Raw genomic sequence first — 18,094 nt, forward strand, 5'->3', positions numbered from 1 at the left:
AGCAGCGAAGGAAAAAGGACAGGTAACATATAAAGGCAGACCTATCAAAATTACACCTGACTTCTCCATGGAAACCCTCAAGGCCAGAAGGTCCTGGATAGATGTTCTAAAAGTATTAAGAGAACACGGATGCCAGCCTGGGCTACTATATCCAGCAAAACTCTCAATTAATATAGATGGAGAGAACAAGATATTTAATGACAAAACCAGATTTTCCCAATATGTATCTACAAATCCAGCCCTACAGAAAGTATTGGAAGGAAAACTCCAACCCAAGGAAGGTAACTACGCCCACAAAGATGTAGGCAACAGATAATCCAACTACACCAGAAACCTAGGGTGAAGCAGAACAAATATATTCACAATACCACTGCCAACAACAAACCTAAATCAAACAAGCATCAACAATCAATGGACCTTACTCACCCTCAACATTAATGGTCTTAACTCACCTATAAAAAGACACAGGCTAACAGAATGGATACGAAGACAGAATCCATCCTTCTGCTGCATACAAGAAACACACCTTAGCTCCAAAGATAGACATTACCTCAGGGTAAAGGGTTGGGAAAAGATTTTCCAATCAAATGGAAATAAGAAGCAAGCAGGCGTAGCTATCCTAATATCTAACAAGTTAGACTTCAAACCAAATTAGTCAAAAGAGATGAAGATGGTCATTTCATATTCATCTCAGGAGAAATCCATCAACACAAAGTCTCAATTCTGAACATCTATGCCCCTAATACAAAGTCACCCACATTCGTAAAAGAAACACTAGTAAAACTCAAAGCTCATATAAAACCTCACACACTTATAGTGGGAGACTTCAATACACCACTCTCAACACTAGACAGGACCACAAATCAGAAACTCAACAAAGAAACAAAAGAATTAACAGAAGTTATGTCTCAACTGGGGTTAACAGACATCTATAGAACATTCCATCCAAAGACAAAAGACTATACCTTCTTCTCTGCTCCACATGGAACCTTCTCTAAAATCGACCACATACTAGGAGACATAACAAACCTCAACAGATACAAGAGTATAGGAATAGTCCCCTGTATCTTATCGGACCACCATGATTTAAAATTGGAATTCAACAACAACACAAATAGCAGAAAACCTACAAACTCATTGAAACTTAACAATATGCAATTGCACCACACCTGGGTCAAAGAAGAAATAAAGAAAGAAATTAAAGACTTTCTAATATTCAACGAGAATGAGGATACAACATACCCGAACTTATGGGACACCTTGAAAGCAGTGCTACGAGGGAAGTTCATTGCACTAAGTGTCCATATGAAGAAAACAGAGGATAGTCACATAAAAGAATTAACAGCCCAACTGAAAACCTTAGAACAGAGAGAAGCAAATTCACCCCGCAGGAGTAGACGCCAGGAAATAATCAACTTGAGGGCTGAAATCAACAAAATAGAAACCAGGAAAACAATACAAAAAATCAATGCAACAAAGAGTTGAGAAAATCAACAAGATAGACAAACCTTTATCCAAATTAACGAAAAAGCAGAGACAGAACATGCAAATTAACAAAATCAGAAACGAAATGGGGAACATAACAACAGACACAGAGGAAATCCAGACAATTTTCAGGTCATACTTTGAAAATCTGTATTCCACAAAAATTGAAAATTCAAAGGAAATGGACAAGTTTCTGGATAACTATCACTTACCAAAATTAAATCAAGAACAGACAAACAACTTAAATAGACCTATAACCCGCAACGAAATAGAAGCAGTCATCAAAAGCCTTCCAACGAAAAAAAGTCCAGGGCCAGATGGATTCAGTGCAGAATTCTACCAGACATTCAAGGAAGAACTAATACCACTACTCCTCAAACTGTTCCACAAGATAGAAACAGAAGGTTTATTGCCAAACTCTTTTTATGAGGCCACAATAACTTTGGTACCCAAACCTCACAAAAACACAACTAAGAAAGAAAACTACAGACCAATATCCCTGATGAACATCGATGCAAAAATACTCAATAAAATACTGGCAAACCGAATTCAAGAATACATCAGGAGAAATCATCCACCATGATCAAGTAGGCTTCATCCCTGGATTGCAGGGATGGTTTAACATACGAAAATCTATCAACGTGATCCACCATATAAACAAACTGAAAAAGAAAAACCGTATGATTATCTCCCTAGATGCGGAAAAAGCCTTCGACAAAATTCAACACCCTTTCATGATAAAGGTATTGGAGATACAGGTATTGGATAACAGGAACATACCTAAACATAATAAGAGCAATATACAGCAAACCAACTGCCAACATCAAACTGAATGGAGAGAAACTTAAGCCAATTCCTCTAAAATCAGGAACAAGACAAGGCTGTCCTCTCTCTCCATATCTCTTCAATATCGTACTAGAAGTTCTAGCTAATGCTATAAGACAACAAAAGGAGATCAAGGGCATCCAAATTGGAAAGGAAGAAGTCAAACTGTCTCTATTTGCAGATGATATGATAGCTTACATAAGCGACCCAATAAACTCTACCAGGGAACTCCTACAGCTGATAAACACCTTCAGCAAACTAGCAGGATACAAGATAAACTCAAAAAAATCAGTAGCCCTATTTTTTTCAGACGACAAAGAGACAGAGAAAGAAATCAGAGAAACATCACCCTTTACAATAGCCACAAGCAACATAAAGTATCTTGGTGTAACGCTTACCAAACAAGTAAAAGACCTATATAATAAGAACTTTGTGACTCTAAAGAAAGAAATTAAAGAAGATACCAGAAAATGGAAAGATCTCCCATGCTCTTGGTTAGGTAGGATAAACATAGTAAAAATGGCAATCTTACCAAAAGCAATCTACATATTCAATGCAATCCCCATTAAAATCCCACCACAATTTTTCACCGACCTTGAAAGGATAATAATCAACTTTATATGGAAAAACAAAAGACCTAGGATAGCCAAAACAACCCTATACAATAAAAGAACGTCAGGAGGCATCACCATTCCTGACTTTAAGCTCTACTACAGAGCTATAGTTCTGAAAACAGCCTGGTATTGGCATAAAAATAGACAGGTAGACCAATCAAATTGAAAATCCTGATATTAATCCACACACCTATGAACACCTGATTTTCGACAAAACAGCTAAAATTATACAATGGGGCAAAGACAGCATCTTCAACAAATGGTGCTGGCACAATTGGATGAGGGTGTGTAGAAGACTGTAGATAAACCCATGTCTGTCGCCATGCACAAAACTCAAGTCCAAATGGATCAAAAACCTCAACATCAATCCAGCCACATTGAACCTCTTAGAAGAGAAAGTAGGAGTTACCCTTGAACAAATTGGTATAGGAGACCGCTTCTTGAACATAACTCCAGGGGCACAGACACTGAAAGAAACAATTAACAAATGGGACCTCTTCAAACTTAGAAGCTTCTGTAAGGCAAAGGACACAGTTGACAAGACCAAACGGCAGCCCACTGACTGGGAAAAGATTTTCACTAATCCTATATCCGACAAAGGGCTGATCTCCAAAATACACAAAGAACTCGGGAAACTAGTCAACAAAACACCAAATAACCCTATTAAAAAATGGGGTACAGAACTGAAGAAAGAATTCTCAATGGAGGAAATCAAAAAGGCTGAAAGACACTTAAGAAAATGCTCCACATCCTTAGCTATCAGGGAAATGCAAATCAAAGCAACTTTGACATACCATCTTACCCCTGCCAGAATGGCTAAAATTAGAAACACCAGTGATGACTTATGTTGGAGAGGATGTGGAGAAAGTGGAACACTCCTCCACTGCTGGTGGGAGTGCAAACTCATACAGCCATTTTAGAGATCAGTATGGCGGTTCCTCAGGAAAATGGGAATTAGTTTACCACAGGACCCGGCAATCCCCCTCTTAGGCATATACCCAAAGGATTCACATCCATGCAACAAAGACATCTGTTCAACTATGTTCAGAGCAGCACTATTTGTAATAGCAAGAACCTGGAAGCAACCTAGATGCCCCTCAATTGAAGAATGGTTAATGAAGATGTGGCACATCTACATAATGGAATACTACTCTGCAGAAAAAAATAATGGTATCTTGAAATTCGCAGACAAGTAGATGGCACTTGAAGAAACCATCCTGAATGAGGTAACCCACTCACAAAAAGAGAAACACAGTATGTACTCACTCATATATGGATTTTAGAACTAGATCAAATGATCACCAGCCTATAATTCACATCACCAGAGGAATAGGATACAAGGTGTATTTTAAGAGATTCATATAAAGTCCCTCACAGAACTGGGAAGGGACAAGTCCCCCAGAGCTCAGGTGAAGTGGGGGAGGACAGCGAATGGAGAGAGAAGTAGGAGAAAATGAGGGGGAGGAGAGGAAGGCATGTGCGACCAGGAGGATTGAGCCTGGTTAGGAATGGAAGACAGGAGAGAGAGAGAGAGAGAGAGAGAGACAGAGACAGAGACAGAGAGAGAGAACATAAAAGAGGGAGCCAATATTGGTTTGAAGATAAAGTTGAACACAAAGAAAGGTCGAGAGAACTACAAGACTGCTCCCAACTAACAATCTCAGCTTCCGTGGAAAGGCTACCATAAATGCCCTTCCCGGAGAGTGAGATCAACAACTAACTTCTCTATGGAGCCCTCAACTAATGCCTGTTGAAAATAGGAGCAAACACCCATACATAAACACTGAGTCGAACTAGAACCCAGAAGCAGATGGAGAGGACAAGACCATGTGGAGAAGTACATAGAGCTAAGGGCCACTAGACTGATAGCTGGGAAGCCAGCAGGGGACTGACTCGGGCCCCCCCCTGAATATGGGTCTCAGCCAGAAGGTCTGAGCAGTCTAAGAGACCTCAGACAGTGGAGCCAGGATGTATCCCTGGTGCACAAAAGCACTTTGCAAACATATCCCCCATGGAGGGATAACTGCCTTATTCTAGAGACAGGAGAGAAGCCCTAGTCCCTACTTCACAGGACCTGTCACATCTACATGACCCCAACTGGATGGCATTCCCCTACATATGGAATTGTGGTGGGGGGATGGGAGGGGAGGGTGTTTAGAGTGCATGTGAGAGGGCAGAGAGGGTAAAAGGGAGGGAAGGAGGAAGGGAGGGTTGGAGGGGAGGGAGGGAGAGGGAACTGGGATCGACATGTAAAATAATAAATTTTAAAAAAAATGTTTTGACTCCAAAATTTAACTTGAAGAACAAGTTACTGGGGAAAAGGATTTCTATTTTTGTTTCCACAGAAAATGAATAGATGTGGCTTCCTTCCAGACTAATGTGGTTTGATCACGCCAGACTGCCTGAAACAGAGTACAAGCTGATCCTACATTCCAAACAGCTGGACAAAACAGCCCTACAGACTACAGCCAGGATATCTGAATCTTCTTCGAATCCCTCAAGACAGCGCCCCTTACCGGCAGGAAGTAGTTTGGAAAGAACGACGCCCAAATTCCCAAATATTGTGTATAAATGTTTGTTTTCATTTAATTGGACTTTGTTATATAAAATTAAATAAAAATATTATAAATAAAAAAAAGAAAAATGAGATATAGAGCTAAACAGAGAATTCTCAATAGAGGAATCTCAAATGGCTAAGAAACAGTTAAAGAAATGTTCCTTAAAGACCAAACAAAAAATGCAAGAAATGAACAAATCTCTTAAAGAAAGTAAGGAAAGCCAAGAAAAAAATAATGAAACAGATGAAGGAAACAATTCAAACAGTTCAAGACCTGAAAACTGAAATAGAGACAATAAAGAAAACACAAACTGAGGGATTGCTAGAAATAGAAAAACTGGGTAAAAAGTCAGGTGTAGTGAGATATTCACTTTGTCCACTCCTGTGGCACTGACCACACCCATTGGGGGTGGACATAGGGGCAGATGTTACCTGGGGGAACTGGGTCTGGGGAAGGGGCCTTGGAGCTCTCTTGCTTGCAGCACGGGGACAGAAGAGCATCTGGAGGCATCCTTGGGACCAGGAACCTGCTGGTGTTCATCTGTCTCTGTTGTAAGTTATTTCTCCCTGAATAAACATCTATTTAGCCTATTTGTTTTTCCTAATCCTTATTAAACCACATTAATCAGGAACTACAGATGCAAACATAACCAATAGAATACAAGAGATTGAAAAAAAGAATCTCCAGGCTCTGAAGATAAACTAAAGGAAATAGATTTATCGACCAAAGAAAAATCTTAAATCTAACAAATCCTTAACAGAAAACATCCAGGAAATGTGGGACACCGTGAAAAGGCCAAACCTAAGAATAATAGGCATATGGGCTGGAGAGGTGGCTCAGCCGCTAAAGGCTAGGCTCACAACCAAAAACATAAGAATAATAGGCATAGAACAAGGAGAAGAATAATTAAATCTAACAAATCCTTAACACAAAGCATCCAGGAAATGTGAGACAACGTGAAAAGGCCAAACCTAAGAATAACAGGCATAGAAGAAGGCGAAGAAGCCCAGAACAAAGGTGCAGAAAACATATTTTAAAAAAATCATTGAAGAAAACTTTCCCAATCTGAAGAAGGACATGCCTATGAAAGTACAAGAAGCATACGGAACACCAAATAGACTGGACCAAAAAAAAAAAGTTCCTCGCCACATAATAATTAAAACACCTCCTTGAAGGCATCACCCTCCCTGTGGAGTGGGGGGGAGGAATGGGATGGGAGGGGTGGGGGGGTATGGGAGGGAGGGAGAGGGAACTGGGATCAATATGTAAAATAAAAATGTGTGTGTGTGTGTGTGTGTGTGTGTGTGTGTGTGTGTGTGAGTGAAAAGTCCCTTAGCCATAAAGGGAAATGCAAATAAAAACTACTTTGGGATTCCATCTTAGACCTGTCAGAATGGCTGAAATCAAAAACGCAAGTGACAGCTGTTGAGGATGTACACTCCTTCAGTGCTGGTGTGAGTGCAAACTTGTACAGACACTATAGAAATCAACCTGGTGGTTCCTCAGAAAGTTAGGAATCAACCTACCTCAAGACTCAACTATACAACTCTTGGGCAAAAGACACTCCATCCTACCACAAAGACACTTGCTAAACTATGCCCATGCAGTTTTATTCATAATAATCAGAAACTAGAAACAACCTAGATGTTTCTCAGAAAAACCGATAAAGTGTGGTACATTTACACAGTGGGTATTACTCAGCAGTTTTTTTTTTTTTTTTTAATGACATTGTGAAATTTTCAGGCAAATGAATGGAACTAGAAAAAAAGCATCCTGAGTGAGATAACCCAGATCCAGAAAAGACAAACATGGCATGTACTCACCTATAAGTGGATATTAGCTGTTGATTCAAGGATAATCATGCTACAATCAATCCATAGACCCAGAGAGGCTACCTGTCAGGGGGCTCTCTCTGGGAAGGGGAAATAGAATAGATTTTGGGGTGGGTGGATGGATATGGGAACAGGAGGGATCAATGTGTGGAGGTGGTGGAAGGGATCACTGAGAGTGGTGACTGGAATGGGGTGGGGTGGTATGGAAACCTACCTGTACTGCACTGGAGACTCCCTGTAATCTATGAGGGTGATCCTAGCAAAGACTTCTAGAAATGGTTGATATGCAGCCAGAACCAGCTGTCTTCTGTAACCAGGCTAAGACTTATAGCGGTAAGACTGGGACTCCAACCCAACCTCAAAACCTTCAATCTACAATTTATCCTGTCTGCAAGATGTGCTGGGGTAAAGGTGGCACAAAACTTGTAAGACTGGTCCAGCTTGAGGCCCAAGACACAGCCAAGAACCTGAAGCTGACTGGCTCAGAGACTTAGAGTAGAATCAAACAGAAAAACAATAAAAACAAACACAAGAGTCAATAAAAGTATTCCTAATGATACTCTGCTATACTCATAGATCAGTGGCTAGCCCAATTGTCATCAGAGAGGTTTCATCCAGCAACTGATGGGAGCAGATGCAGAGACACACAGCCAAACATCAGACTGAGCTTGGGGACCCCTGTATCCTGCTGGCCACTGCTATACTAACCATCTGCTCAGTGCACCTGGCCTAGCTCTGGAGAGCTAGTACCTAGCTTAATCCATCCTTTGGATTAAGGGGAATACTTTTTGCTCCCCCATGTGAAACTTGTTTAGGAATTTCCCAAGGAGAAAAAAACTTGGTTCAGGAAACCCAGAAAACTGTGGTGCCTATGAGTCAAGTCTTTGCACATGCCATTGTCTTTTTGGAAGCCTCATTCAAGTTGTTCTGAGATATGGTAATCAACTGGCTAAAGTGCAAAATATAGAGAAAAGTAAAAATGCCCCGGACGTAGGAAATGTGTGTCAGTTCCTGGAAGTCCCCTGCAGCTGCAACCACTAAATTTATTCTTAAAGTGTCTCAGTTTTCTCTCAATGGACTGGAGTGGACCCACACCCGTGATGCAATACCTTCAACAAACCCCACAGACGAGGGGGAAGGAAGGATTGTAGGAGCCAGAGAAGTGGAGGATACCATATTGCATACATGTTCTGGTTGTGTAGCTTGGTGTTCTTGTAGAATTCCTAACAATGGGAGAGGGCATGTCTCTGAACCTTTTCCTCCTACTGGGTTGCTTGGTCAGCCTTGATATGAGGGTCTGTGCCTAGTCTTACTGTAACCTGTTATTCCATGTGTCAGTTGATATCCCTGAGAGACCTGCCCCTTTTGGGAGGGAATGGAGGAGTGGATCTGGGGGAGAAGGGAGATGGGGAATAGAACTGGGAAGAGTGGAGGGAAGGAAAACTGCAATTCTGATGTAATGTATGAGAGAAGAAGAAGGAGGGAGGGAGGGAAGCAGGGAGGGAGAGAGGGGGAAGAAAAGAGGGAGGGGGAGGGAAAGAGGGAGGGAGGAAGGAAGAAATAAATCTATGTGCAACCATTATATTCTATAGCTAGCAACCAAATTCTTAGGCACATTAACTGTTACCTTTTTTGAGTGAATGGTCTTTTGTGCAGCTCAACTCTGTGTAATTTAGACCTCTTAAAGCATTATTTTCTTCAAGAAGTTGAGAGTACTTTTGAAAATAAACTGTAAAACAAAACAAAAAAAACAACCAAAAACCACTCATTTTCATGAAAGAATTATGGCTTTCTACTTACTGGTACACAGATCTATTAAGTCCTGATTACCTAAGCAGACAGAGCCTGACTGGGATTCCCATCACCCTACTGTCCTTGTCTTCCTATTTTGAAACCACAGGTACCTCCAGGATTCATAGAAGGACCAGTAATTTAAAAAGCAAGATGGACCCATTGTCGTGACTCTAAAGGGAATGAGCCATGCCTTTCAAATGCTTAATGTAAGATGTAATGCTAACTCTTGGGGGAGGTGAAGCGTGCATAGATACTCATATTCAAGGATGTAAACTGCCTTGGCTTTGTGAGGAAAGGGGGCTCGCTAATTCTGAGGGTCTCTAGGTTTATTTTGGAATGTGAAATACGAAAGAACCCAACATTATCTTTGGAGCATTGTTTTCTTCCTTAAACTCTCTTTATTTTGAACAACTTACTCCTCCAGGCAATTGTTCTCGCTCTCTCCAGGTTTAAAGCTGACTGGCTTCTGTCTGGAACTGAATTTCTTCTTAGTTTCCTCCCTGTGTCTTTACCCTCCTCACCCCACCACTTTTTCTCCCTCCTTTTCACTAACACCGAATTTGGATTAGCAGTAATATCCCAGGGCACTCACTCATCAGCAATCAAGACATTGCTCTGTCCTGGTTTTTGCCTCCCTTTTCTTTTCTTTTCTTTCTTTTTTTTCTTTGACTCGTTGACTCATATAATCTCTTCTCCCTCCAACCACCCCTTTAAAATGTCACACTTACAGTCTTGTTATTATGTTTCCTCCTCGGAGCAAAACCTTTCCGAGTGATGTCATGTATTGCTACAGCCTTGCCTGCTGCCTATATGTGTGGGATTTTGTGCTCCCCTAAACACAAACATGTTAGGTTTGACTCAATATGCCCAAATCTCAAATCAACACAACCAACTTAAACCTATGACTTCTCGTACATTGTCTACCTCTTTGAATAGCTTTATGGTTGCTGAGTTTACATTATCAGAATGTTAAGGTCACACTGTACTTCTTGGACCCCTTAATCCCTGGATCTCGGTATTCATCAAGCATCTATTTCCTTGGTCCTACGCTCTTTACCATTGAAACCTTTTCCTCTTGTGTTTTTTACTTATCTCATTATCAGGTTATAAGTTGGCCTTCTCATTTCTCTCTTTGTCCTAATGACTCTATTTTCAGATTCCTGCAAAGCACTGTCTATGACCTAAATTTAGCTACATCAATTCTCTATTTGAAATGTTGCAATGGTTCTCCATGGCTGTGACACTTTGCAAAAAATGACCACAATTTTTAACTTCTGTATCCACACACCACTGCAATGTGATTTTGAAATTTTCCCAGATAACAACACAAAAGAAAAGAGATGAAGTCTTCTGTGTGAGATGCCTCCGAGACTTCTTTTGGCCAAGAGAATGTGAAAAATCAACTCTGATCTACTAGTAAGTTAAGTTTTTAAAGATTTATTTATTATATATACAGTATTGCGCCTGTATATATGCCTACAGGCCAGAAGAGGGTACCAGATCTCATTACAGATAATTGTGAGTCACCATGTGGTTGCTGGGAATTGAACTCTGGAAGAATAACAATGCTCTTAACCTCTGAGCCATCTCTCCAGTCCTCATGTTAATTTTTTTGAGAAACCTGGCTCATGGTCACCTTCAATCTTGGAAGTCTGAAATCTGCTATGTAAACAAGCCCAGGCCATCCTAAGGGACCATATAAAGACGGGCCGTACTGTTAGTCACTAAAGCTGGCCTCCTCCTCTGGGAAGCTGAGGTGCCTGGACTCGTAACTGACCACATACAAATGCCTAAGTTCAGCTAGGACCAGAGGAACCAGTCGATACAGACTGGCCTAAATTGCCATGCCATGAAAGCATAAGATTAATAAGTCATTGTCTTGCCTCATTAAGTTTATGCTAATTTATTAACCAGAAAACATACTTGATAAAAACATTATTTAGGGGTAAAAACTAAGTTTTTCATAAAGGGGCACAACATAGGCTCTGTACCCTGCTATGTCTGCCTAGAGAAATGTCATTTCTTCTTTACTTAGCACTGTGAGCTTCAGCCGCTCGTGCTTCTGTCTCACCCCTCTTTGACATTCTTGACACACAGTTCTAGATGTTACCTCTTCTAGGAAATCTGTCACCACAAAACTTCCTGGACAGTGTTGCAGACACTAGCCCATTTTTTCTTCATTTTTTTAGACACAGAGTTTTCACACAGTCCAGGCTATCTCCACACTTGCTGTCCCCCATCTCAACATCCTAGGTAGCTGGGATAATAGGAGTATGCCGCTGCACCCGGCTGGCACTGGCTCAGTGGCTTTTCTCTAAGATTCTGGAGAGCGGAGTCCCTGCACTTCCTGGACTCTGTCAGACTCACCTCACGATGTAGAGTAAATGGCCACTACTTGATACTGACCAAACATTCTAAATATACGAGTTTGCATGCATTTTGAATTTTTCAGATATTCTCAAATCTTTGATGAACAGAAATCCACCTGCTTTCTCGGTTGGCTTCTAGGTTTCACATAATCTTGGGCAAGACAGAAGCAATTAGGAATTAGCTGAAGAACACTAGCTCCTCCTTGTCCACATGCTCATCCCAAGATGAAGAAGCCCTATTCACACACAGCTTGTATACACATACAGCTTCTATACACATACAGTTTGTATACACACACAGCTTGTATACACACAGCTTATATATATATATACACACACACACACACAGCTTATAAACACACACAGCCTGAATACACACACAGCCTGTATACACACACAGCTTGTAAACACACACAGCTTATATACACACACAGCTTATATACATATACTGTTTGTATACTGTAAGTGCTATAAGACCTACTCCAGCCCCTGCCCAGGGTTTCAAAGGTGATACGCTTCTCAGAAGCAAAGGAGGGGGTAAAAGATTTCTATAGTAATTTCGCACACAATCTGAGGGTCATGCTCTTTATTTCATGTGTTCTTTACTGTTCTTTTTCTACTCTGATAACCCTGTTCTACTTCTAACTTCTCCGTTATTCTTCTTCTAGCTTCCATGTGGTGATATCTTGCTTGTACAAATAAAGCCTGCCTGAAGATCAGATAATGGAGTTTGCCACTAGCTAACCATACAGGTCTGGAGGTCTGTATAGACATACAGGAAGGGAGATGGCTGGGGGGTGGAGGGGAGGAAGTAAGATGGCTGGACACAGACAGGAAGTGAGATGCCTGGGCAGGAACAGCACAGTCAGTAGGGCATGAGACTCAATCTCAGATCTCAGGGTTCGTACCCCACATTGGGTGCTAAAATATAAATGGAGTTCTTAATTGGTCTAAGTAATAAAAACCCGGAGTCATATATAGAGGAAAATGCTGAGAGATCAGGGAGAAGAAGGAGCAGACCTCTTATTGGTCAAAAGCACATTCCTAGAGCAAGTGATTACCATGGCAATGCAAGGGTCCAAGGCCATGGGAGCAAATCTATGACCAGACAGGAAGGGGCACAGTGCCCAATGACAATTTTGAGACACAGATCCATTGTTAGTAGACAGGCAAGTGAAGAATTGGCATGCTTTTCTTAGTAACCTTGGTTGGACATCTGCAGCTCTGACATAGCTGTAAGGGTTTAAACTTATGATCTATTTATAAAAGGCCTTTTAGTCTAGTTTGAACTTGCTCTGAGGTGAAAGTGATCTATTGTGTGCAGTTAATCTAAGTAAGAGAACAAGGCAGGCTGTTCAGAGTCCACAGACCTTGTGGGACAAATAGTTCTGGTTATGAAGCATGTCCCAGTATATATTCTAGATATCAAAACTATATAGTTAAATGGAAAGTCATGTTCTAGACCACCCACAGATACATGTGCCAGTGGATGGAATATTCTCATGAGGTGAATACACAAGCAGTGGGAAAGACCCAAAGCTATTCTTGGGGAAGAAAGGAAGTTCTTGGGGAAGAATGAAGTGACTCATGAAAGAAATTACAGGCAAGAGCCTGTTTCCACAGCCAGTAACCCCACAGCCTTGCCAAGTAGGGTGACCCCATCAGGAATCATGCATCTTGTGGGTCAATCTATTAAACACTAGTTAGCACCTGCTGTATCTCTCATGGCTCCTGCCAGTACACACATACAGCTCGAATACACACACAGTTTGTATATTCGCACAGCTTATATACACACACAGCTTGTATACACACACTGCTTTTATACACACACAGCTTATATATGCACACAGCTTGTACACACATACTGTTTGTATACACACACAGCTTGTATACACACACACACACAGATAGTATATACTATATACATGCAGCTTATATACACATACAGCTTGTATATACACACAATTTGTATACACACACAGCTTATATACATATGCAACTTGCAAACATATCCACCTTGCATACACACACAAAGACTGTATATACTATATACATACAGCTTATATACACATACAGCTTGTATACACACACAATTTGTATACAAACACAGCTTGTATACACATCCAGCTTGACTTCTCAATCCCATGAGAAAATATAGATTTGCCCTTCCACTCTAACAAAGACAACACCTCACAGAGTTCACTCCACAATGCCACATACACTCATAAATGCACTTCAGTTTTTCCAATGAGAATGGATTCCATTGTTTTCCTAAGACAATAGCTAAATCCAAGGACAAAGTAAAAGTCACAACATAATCTCTTGAATTATTTTTTCTCAAAGAATATTTCTTCTTCATATTCTGTTAAATGCCAAGTGCTACAGTGGAACCTCCCTCCCCCTAAGGCAAACATTGCCTAGTGGTTCGTTTGGGATACTTACAGATAAAAGCAACTAAGAATGAGATAGCCAACAGCAGGAAAAGTGCCATCAAAGATGTAAAAAGCAGCGTGGGGCCAGCAGGCTTACTTAGATGAGGGGTAGGCTTCACTTCGGGAGCTAGAAGGACAGCCACATGTATTTCATGAGTACAATGTCCCATCCTCCATCCTGTCTTTCCTCCCTTCTCCTCCATATCACAGAATTACTAACAGTGTGGACACTTAAAATGACAGAAAAATAATGTCCATTGTAAAAACATTATAAAATACATAAGAGCACATGCACCATTGAAATGACTGGTATTAACATTCTGAGATCTGAAAAAATAATTTGAATATATTATATTTTCACAAAAACACTTTGATCAAATCTTTCAGCAAGTTTTGTTTTTGTTTGTTAGTTTTGTTTTTGGTAGTGGTGGGAGGTGTAATGAGCTAGGATTTCACTACGTAGAACAGGCTGTTCTGGAACTTATTATGTAGACCAGGCTGGCCTCAAATCCTCTGTGGTCCTCCTGCCTAGGCCTCCAGAGTGCTAGAATTACACCACACTGGCCTTTTAAGCAAATTTTAAAGGATGCACATATAGTATGTTTTCCCACATGGCAAAACAACATAAATACTCCTGTCTGGCCTATGACTTTTCTCTGATACAGTATTGTAAGTACATTTTCATATCGCATGTTTTCTTGGTGTCCTGTAATGTGGTTGCAGCACTATGTATTCAAATAAATCCCAGACTGTCAAAACACTAAAGATACATATACAGTAAGAGATAAATATTTCTAATCATGTTCAACTTCTTTAGCGTAAGTTCAATCAGGGCTGGGAACCCTTTGCTAGGTGAAGGTGTAGTTCAGTGACAGAGCAACTCTCTACTGAGGGAGAAGCTGTGCTTTGATCTTTCCTATGAAAGAAAAAGTTTCTTCGAGATAAAAGCTCCAAACACAGAAGCAGTTTTCACAACGTTACAATATACTGTCAAGCATGGAAGGGAAAGCTCAATGTTGAAAAGTATGATTTCATTTTACATTAATTTTTATGTAGCAGGAAATGCTATATAGAAGACGATACAATTTCAGTAAATGGAAAAAGCAAAAAATAGAAAGCTTTTCTTCCCACCAGACAACTCTACAGCTATTAAAGTCACTCTACAAACAATTCAATCCTCTGTGACTCCAGTAAAATCCCAGACATGAGCACTCAGAGAATTAGTAACCAACGTCACCCAAAGCTTATTAATGACCCTTCCTTTATCCTTCCCACTACATTAAATCTGAACTGTTTTTTACCTGCAGCAGAATTTGAGTCGGTGCCTGGGGAGTTGGATTCATTCTTGAACTTCACTTCTGCATACATGATTTCTGAAGCCATATCAAAAAAGGCCTGCCTCCCTCAGAAAACACACCTCGCCTCCTCCCTAAAACTTGTGGTATGTGGGAACCAAACGCGGCAATCACACAACTTTATAAGAGAAGAAGGACTTCCCTCTAAGATTTACCACATGAGAACGAGATACCACAGCACGGAGTCAATAGGGCCATATACAGAGATGAAAAAAAAAAAAATCTTAAAACAAGAAAAAAGGATTGTAGTGCTCAAGCCCAGTCAATGCGATATGCAAACACTATAAAGATGGAACTTAAAGTGGGAAGGAAAGACACAGGAAGGAGGGAAGAGGAACCATGCCATTAGGGAACTCTGTCTTAAGACACTGCGGCAAACATAAACTCATGCACTTTTATATGCAAATGTTGTTTCAGATGAAACAGACAACATGAGCAAACACTTAAGGCATGACAGCATCCATTTTGACTAAAAGGCAAGTTCTGGCACAACATTCTAGACAACCATTAGCCCCTCACCATCATGTGGGCTCTCCCATCCCCCCCTCGGCTGCCTTCAGCAGGGGGAAGGCAACACTCACACACTGTTGCTTCTGGAGCTGCTCCCCCTGAGCTCTCTGCTTCCCTAAGCAGATCATAACTCACTGCACAGGGACTCTCCCCTCACTGTGTTACTGGCCACATCCAGAAATAGTTCTGGCTGGCAGCAATGGGCGCAGGCTGTGCCTCTCCTCATGCCTCTCTTCCCTGGATCCCTGCACTGCTCAGCACGAGCTTCATGGGTCCACTGCACTGTTGGAAACAGCTGGGAGAATTAAGAGATCACAATATATGTGAGGGGAAACTTTAACTGGTTGCTAAAAGTGGGATTCCTTGTGCAGATGTCTTCCAGCTCGTACTCACATGCTCACCCTTGGGCTCGTCCAGACACTTCCCTTCTTGAAATCTTCTCTAGCTACTTCCATGTTCATACAGCAAGCAAACGGGATGTGCACGTGCGCACGCGCACACACGCACACACACACACACACACACACACACACACACACACACACGGTGTTTGTGTCTCCAGGTTTTTCTCTCCAGTTTGTATCCAAACACACTAACAACCATGGGTTCACACTATTAACCCCATTCTAACATAATGCCACCACATCCTTCATTTTGTTTCCCCAATTTCAGCATTTTGAACCTACATCTGTGGCTGAAAACATCTGTGTTCATCATCTCTATCGCAGGCTCTCAAGTGATAATCTCCTGGATGCTGCCCATCGCCCTCTCACGACCTCCACTAAGACACCTGCCCTGCAGGATGGGCTCCAGCCCTCAGGTCAAGCCTGTGTCCCCTGCACTGCTGCCTTCCTCCTTCAGCTGGATGCTCCCCCCTCAGGGACAGACACCTTGCTGCAGGAATCATAGGGCCCACCTTGACACCTACTGTACACACACTCTTTACCCATGCCTGAACTACACTCTGCAAGGAAGTTCCTTCTGTGCCTCTGAAATCCCAACCCATTATGTGCTGGTACCCTCCCCCACCCTTGCAAATGTCCAGTTACTCCACGAGGACCCTCTGCTCACCTGTTTGGAGCTCTGACTCCCCGCAGGAAGTGGTCTAATGAGTTGATACTTTCCTCACCATCCTTGAGCACAGAGGGACCATTCATTCCATAGAACAGCCGCCCTCCTCACTTCTCAGGCTCTGATGTTTCAACCAGACTGCTGCTCATGGACTCTCCTGACCCAGACACTTTCTCTCCAGCCTGCTGACAATCCCCTCACTACTTGGACTCCAGTTCTGCTCTCAAGCCAGAGCTGCACGACCACCCAGCTTGGATTTTCACACCCTCAGACAGCCCATTGCTGCCCCACACCTGCCCTTCCACAGACACCTGCCTTGCCCTTCCTACGCCATTCTTTATTCAGTAACTTTCTTAGTAACTGAGGTGCTGCCAGGAAAGGAAACCGGGTATGACGGAGAATACGCAAATAAAGTATAATTATTAAACCTATCAAGTATTTCCAGGTGCATAAATATTTCTACATACCACTTCACTCCAGTCACAGATGCTCAGGGGTTTTACCTTCTCAGAAAAACGTATTTCTAAAGTTATCATATCTCACATACACTAGAATGATCCACACACAATATTCAAATAGCTTCCAACAACAAATGTTTCTCATGTGTGTGTGCCCTAGGGGTCTGGCTATGGACCGCTGTCATTCTGTTCAGTCTTTTTCCACACTTACCATTTGGGAGCCAGGTCATAAAGAATGGCAGCTCCTTGTAGCCTCCTGTATTTAGAGAATCAGATTCATTCTCATTCTATGGGCCAGTGAAAGTCACCTAGACAAACCAGATGATTAGGGTTGAAAGCATACTTTATATATTGCTGGGCAGTGATGACACAGTCTTTAATCCCAGTACCTGGGAGGCACAGACACGTAGACCTCTGTGAGCTCTAAGCCAGCCTGGTCTACAAAGCTAGTTCCAGGACAGCCAAGGCAGTGAAACCCTGTCTTGAAAAACAAAACAAAACAAAATGAATAAAAATCTTGAGTAAATCACACTCTGTAAACACTGTAACTGAGAAGGAACACACACACACACACACACACACACTTATAAAGACACTTGAGGAACTACAGAAATAGCTCAGTGGTTAAGGGTGTGTACTGCTCTGGAAGAAGACGGGAGCTCAGCTTCCAGCAACCTTTGACTCACAACCATATATAACTCCAGCTCCAGGGATCGGACACCCTCTTCTGACCTTCGCAGGCACTACTCTACACACAAGCACATGCATGTATTGTCACGACCACCTCG

General features: G+C 41.7%; 1 protein-coding gene across 1 annotated transcript in view; it reads right to left on the bottom strand.

Moving 5' to 3' along the window:
- The window catches only part of LOC127215585 (C-type lectin domain family 4 member A), a 28,331-nt gene extending 13,033 nt beyond the window's left edge, over nucleotides 1-15,298 (bottom strand). The window contains exons 1-3 of the mRNA XM_051175988.1: nucleotides 15,214-15,298; nucleotides 13,923-14,039; nucleotides 8,942-9,043 (exon numbers count right to left, since the gene is read on the bottom strand). Coding sequence (XP_051031945.1) covers nucleotides 8,942-9,043; nucleotides 13,923-14,039; nucleotides 15,214-15,295 — 301 coding nt within the window. The 5' untranslated portion in view covers nucleotides 15,296-15,298. The remainder of the gene's footprint in view (nucleotides 1-8,941; nucleotides 9,044-13,922; nucleotides 14,040-15,213) is intronic.
- Between the last annotated feature and the right edge of the window lie 2,796 nt (nucleotides 15,299-18,094).

This window comes from Phodopus roborovskii, unplaced genomic scaffold (genome assembly GCF_943737965.1).
Source record: "Phodopus roborovskii unplaced genomic scaffold, PHOROB, whole genome shotgun sequence".
Taxonomy (NCBI): Eukaryota; Metazoa; Chordata; class Mammalia; order Rodentia; family Cricetidae; genus Phodopus; species Phodopus roborovskii.